Raw genomic sequence first — 6,000 nt, 5'->3', positions numbered from 1 at the left:
AATGCCAGAGACCTCCACCACGTTTATTTCTTTAAGGTGAACCTCACTGATAAGACATATTAATGAAGTACAGACTGACAAAAATTCACCAGAGAAAAAGAAAAGTATGGTATGTCTTGATAGGTAGACCTTTATTTTAAATTGATTTTATTTCCAAACTGCCTTTTCCAAAACAAGTATTTTTCAATGGAATATAAAATAAGGCCTTACCTACCAAGATACCCCTATGCTGAAGAGATGTCCCTCTTCCCCCCAAAAAACAACTATATAAATGTTAAGCATTTAATAAGTCTACCAAATACAACTCCTGTTATATTCCTGTAAGAGCAGTACAATATACACAGAAGGCAAATTAGTATGGCAAGAGGTTTTCTGAAAAGCTGTGATGACTAACATTTCAGGACTAGAATGTGATAGTTACTAAAAGAAACATGAGAGGCATTCTCCCAGTTCCTTGCAGGCCAATGTCTCCACCACAAGAACTACTACAAAGAGCATTCAGGGCAGAATTCACACGGTCTAGTCTCTTAGGCCTAAATCATCTTTTGTAATTTCCCCCGCAACGTGGCACCTGTGTGAATCAAAGAAGCCAATCAGTAATTCATTTGTTGAAGGTCAAATATAAGGCACAATGAGGCCCAACCATTGTGATGAATAAAAAGAGCAAAAAGAAACCCAAGATTTGGTCTTGTCGAAAACAATGTCCCAGAACCCAGCAAATAGCATTACCGTTCAGAAAAGAACAGAATGAAATGACATGTTGGTACTGTCATTGCATGACATGTACCAAACACTTTCCTTCATGTTAAAAAAAAAAAGTACACGTAGCATCTGATTCACACCTTTACACAAAACTTCAGTATTAACCAAGGTTTTTCAAATGCCTTATCTCATGAATGGGGCTTCCAAGCGAAGGCTAATGAGGACATCTGGGGAAGACCACCAAAGAGGCCTTATCGAAGCCAGTATTTCACATGTAATAATAGCATGTCTTACCGAGTTAAGGTACAAAAATTTCGGTGTCTAAATTTAAATATTTTGTAACACATTTCAACTAATTATAAGAAACAAAAGATCAAACCCACAATTTTCTGTCTGTGCAAGTAGAATTTAGAGATTATTTCTTAAGAAGGTAGTACTAATTTTCTTTGTGGTCCTCAAAACACAGTTTACCTGTTGGACTGAATATAAATAAATACAAACTTTTAGATGGCAATTTAGCATAGCTATCAAAAATTAAAACTTGCATGTACCTTTTGATCCACCAATTACATTTTGAGGAATCCATCCCATAAAATTTTTGGATGCAAATATAAAAATGTTCGTTCACTGCCGCATTTTTGTAAAGATAAAAAATCATTTATGTTGATTAACATAAAGGATAGCATACAAAATGAGTTGGACTCAAATGTACTGACTTGTAAAGAACTCCTAGATACTTTATTCAGTGAACAAAGCAAGTTGCAGAACAACAGGTATAGCAAAAATATACTTATGTCAAGAAAATGTGTATGTGTGGGCGGGTGTGTGTGTAACTCCACAGAAAATGGTCTAAAAGGATTCACACCCAACAGAGGCTACATTCTAGGGAGGAACTGTGGATTGATGTGTGTAGGCTGGCGTAGGCGTGAAGGGAAAGGTAATTTTAAAGAATGATTTTCACTTTCTACTCCACAGACATCTATATCATTTAAATACATAACATATAAAACATCTATTCTTTATGGAAAGTAAGAAAGATGCAATGTCGAATTTTTAGCTAAACTCTAGAAGCACTTAAAGAGGAGGCTAAAATAATAAAAGAAGTAAGGGCTGTTAGTAGTCAAAAACATCCTTTGTAGACTTTAATAAAGACAGATGTGTGCAGTATCAATCAGTAGTTATAAATGCATATGACAGTGTTTTCATAAAAGAACAAGCATCAGAGAACTAAAAGATTTATATCTTAAAATTTTTAGAATATAAAAGGTTCTGAAATCAGAAGCATTATTAAAAAGATATAATCATTCTAAACGTCTCTTAGAAATACAGTTTTAACAACGAATTCTATTACTCTGGTACACAACATACACTGAGTGGGTATGCTCTTTTGATTTAAAAAACTGGCACGTATAAAGCAGTAGACGGTATGAGGTGTTTTCTCTTACCTGTACATTTTCTTCTGTAACCTGGATTTCTGCAGTGTAAACATAATCAATTAGCATCCTCAGGGTCCAGCCATCTACCTCTTTTATTCGAACTCTCTTTGCTCGGCTCTCACTCATTTCACCTAAAACACAAAGGAGTAAGAGTGACGCTACAGCAAGACACTGCTGTGGAAGTACCAAGGCCAAGACAGACTGGTCCATTTTCTTATCACTAACTGTATTCAATAGGCAACATGATCAGCCACTTTTTTGCAGGCCTAAAACATTCCCCCACCTCCCCTGAAAGTTTACCTGAGAAAACCGTAAAATGTACTTTTGCTGTCACTTATACCTGAAAATCACATCACAACAATGAACATGCCACGTATCCAACTGCACGTACTATATAGTACTTGTGGCATTATAGGATCGGTACCCAATGCTGTCCATGCTTCTGAGCAATCTGTTTTCTTTTTGAATTTCTACTCACGACTAGAAGAGTCACAGTGTCAACCCCCTTTGGCTAACAGCAATGAGCATTTGCTGAAAAGGACCCATTTGCTTAGCAGCATCCATTCGACAAGCACAACCAGGGCCTGCCGTGAATGTGTGTGGCCTGCACTGGACACAGGGAGCTCTGCCCTCGGTAGGGAGGACCCAACTCTAATGCAGGAAACCATGAGAACACAAATTACATGAGAGGCTGAGAGAATTCAAGACAAAAGAGGGATTAGAACAGGGTTAGTCAAAGGCAAAGATTTGTTCCAGAGACCAAACCTAGACCAAACCTGTTCCTGTCTGGCATGTGTGGTAACTTCATCCTGAAGTCATTTCCAAGCCGGCATTGATTGCTAAAGCCAGATAGAAACCCTTCTACGTCATTGTCTGCTAAAAAGTGGTCCAAGACCTCTCTCCCAGTACGCACTGAACTAATTAAGCATTCAGGGATTATAAAGAAGATCTCCTCTGTGGAAAGAAACAGAGACGCAGAAGGGAAGTCCTCTAAACCAAAGGGACTTAGGGAGAGTAAGAAGTAGACTTATGTGTGACCAAGAAAACGACCCGAGACAAGAAAAGACATAAGCAATCAAATGGTGGAGAAATAAAATTTCAATTAAAAATAACAAGGGCTGTCTAAACACAATGTTGAGTGCTATGGGGCACCTTAGCAAAAAGATTTGATTCTAGATTTCAACAGGTTTTAAAGATAAAAGCAGCAGGGAAAACAATGCTCCCATCCCTCGCCTCCACCTTAATCGGGCATCTCCTGTTAAAAAAGAAACACGAGAGCCTCAAGACTTCTTGAAAGTTCATTTCTTTTTCAAATACAGTGCACTGCCAATGGCCATAACTATCAGAAAAGCCGATGGGAATTCATAATTACACAAAGTTCCTTTACAAACGCAAACCCTAGGAGGAAAGAAAGAATAACAATGATGTAGGTTTAACTGCGTGCTTCCCTGGAGACTATCTTTGACAAGATCTCAGAAAGAAGCTGTTCTCCTAAGAGCTAAAATATCTCAAAACCTACCCTGCTACTTCCCAGGGGAAAAACATTTGTGAGTATTACAAGGGAGAGAATTAACAAGAAAAAGGTACATATTCCTATACAGCAGGAAGACAGGGGCCTAGGTTACATGTCTGCTGTTAAGTACGTATTTTTCTCCCTTAAGGAAAAGGGGGAAAAAATGAAGGTTGAGGAACATGGAAAACTAATTCATCTGCATATAAGGCACCTCCCACTATCCCACTCTCTCTGATCTTGTGTATAAACTAGATTTGTATCATCTGGAAGCTCTTTTTTGTGCCAAAAGTAAAGATATTTGGATTCCCATGTGGACTTTTGGAATTAGCACCTCTAATTCATCTATGAGACCGCTGTGATTTGTGAAGCCCTGCAAGACCTGAGGGCACAGGCACAAAGCCATGTGTCTAGTTCGTAAAGGAGTGAATTCACCCCTCAAAATTTAGGCATGACTTAGCATACACAAAACAAAATCTGACTTTAGTTTACATATATGACAGTCCTCTGCCAGTTTTTAACATTATAGTTTTTAAAGTATTGCTATAAGATGTACTTTGTTACTTCAGACATTCCTCATGTCATTTTTAATATCATTTCTCTCCCCAGAAAGCTACCTACTTTCAACAAATTCAATGCCAATCATATACTGCTTCAGAAACATTTTAATCTTTATTTTTCATATTAATTAACAAAAACAGTAACAAAAACAAGCAGCTTGCCATAGATTGCATTAATAGTTTAAAAATTCCAGTAACTGCTAAGAATCAAAACATTAAAGAGAGTTGTAAAAGCTATTTCAATCTAATTCTAGCTGTTTCGTATTATCTTAATTACTGCCCTTTGCTGTGTTCATGGAGGAAATCTTTAAATAGTATGGTCCTATAAGATTTATTTTTGATAATGCATTTTAAAAAGATATCCAATGATACTGTACAGAGTTCATCTTTAACTTTCTGTAGTCTCTCCCTTTGATTAGAGTGTTCTGTTTATGTTTTGATCACACAGAATTCTGAAGCTCTACTAGGATATTCACATGGACACCATCACTGAAAACCTGAGAGTCGCCCTTGACACCTTTGTCTTTATCCATTCATCTAGTCATTAACCCGAGCCTGCAAAATTAATAGTAAATAGATCTCAAGCCAATCCCCTCTCCATTCCTTCCGCCACTGTGCCACTGGGGCTCCCATCACCTCTTGCTAACACCACCACAGTGACCTCCCTAGTCTGGTCCTACCTCCAGATCTGACTATGGCACTCAGAAGTCTGTGGCGGCTCCCAGTCCAGGCATTCAAGCCCCTTCCACATCTACCCCTGCTTCGCTCTCTCCTACTTTCCTCTCCCCTCTCTCTCCTACTTTCAGTCTTAGAATTTATCAAGAAGGAATTTTTCGTAGTTTTCCCCACACACCAAGAAATTTCCTACCTTGATGCCTCTGTTGAGCTTTGTCCCTTTGTCTCCCCATGCCCTCATTCCCCAGGCTGATCCCCACACTCTTCAAAATTCAGCTGGAATCTCTCCAGGTAGCCTTACCTGTTGGGGACTCAAGGCTGGGTTAGGCTCTCACCCTGAGTACACCTGGGTACCTGCTGCAAATCCACTCTGTCATAATCCTAGCTAGTTCTCCCCACTTGGGTTCTTGAGCAGGGATGACATCTTTCTTATCTCTGTATCCTGCAATGCCTGACATATGGTAAATACCCAATAAATATTGGTTGGATAAATGAATGACTAGAAGAGTGAAAAATAAAGCAAGTGCCAATTTAAGATGTACCATCTTTACTTAACATAATTAGTGACACTTAAATTAATCTTGAGCATGGATATTCTAGCTATGAAAGATTTTGGTCAACAAACATTTATTAACATCCACTATGCACTCCAGGCTGAGCTAAGCACTTTCACTAACGAATATTGAACCATCTCCACTTTTTGTGAGAAGAGAAATGAAGTCCTCCAAATTGTAAAAGCTTAAGGACATAGGAATAAAAACATGTCTATCTCAAGGACCTTTAATCAGGACTCCTGAAGCCCAGCACAAACTGATAACTTCATTTATTCATTCTAAAGTTCTAAAAAGTGAATAGATTTAAAAGGGAAAACCCTAAGATTCATTTCAATTTTTAAAATCCTATGATTTTAATTTCGGTTATTATTTAGCACTTAAAACATGTGAAAGAAAACAAAAGTATAATACAGAAGCTTTAATATGCTGAAACCCTAAGACGTGAATGACAAATTTATAGTTACAGTTAATAAATAAAATATATTCCATTACTCAAGCTCTACTTGTCACCTTCTCTAATCATTATTTCTCCTTTGTTCAATATTAGTCTTGGGTTACAAAGA

At 37.8% G+C, this 6,000-nt stretch overlaps 1 protein-coding gene across 6 annotated transcripts in view; it reads right to left on the bottom strand.

The window, feature by feature from the left end:
* KLHL2 (kelch like family member 2) overlaps window positions 1–6,000 on the bottom strand; it is a 77,299-nt gene that overhangs the window by 45,738 nt on the left and 25,561 nt on the right. For 4 of the 6 annotated variants that reach the window (XM_011363712.1, XM_023532708.1, XM_011363713.2 and 1 more), the window contains one exon: window positions 2,148–2,269. The exons of 1 other annotated variant lie outside the window; for it this stretch is intronic. In XM_011363712.1, coding sequence (XP_011362014.1) covers window positions 2,148–2,269 — 122 coding nt within the window. Of the gene's footprint in view, window positions 1–2,147; window positions 2,270–5,184; window positions 5,205–6,000 lie in introns of those variants that run through there. One more of the 6 variants, XM_023532709.1, reaches the window with a different exon arrangement.

Source organism: Pteropus vampyrus, unplaced genomic scaffold (genome assembly GCF_000151845.1).
Source record: "Pteropus vampyrus isolate Shadow unplaced genomic scaffold, Pvam_2.0 Scaffold88, whole genome shotgun sequence".
Lineage (NCBI taxonomy): Eukaryota > Metazoa > Chordata > Mammalia > Chiroptera > Pteropodidae > Pteropus > Pteropus vampyrus.
This window is presented reverse-complemented; position numbering and strand designations above follow the sequence as displayed.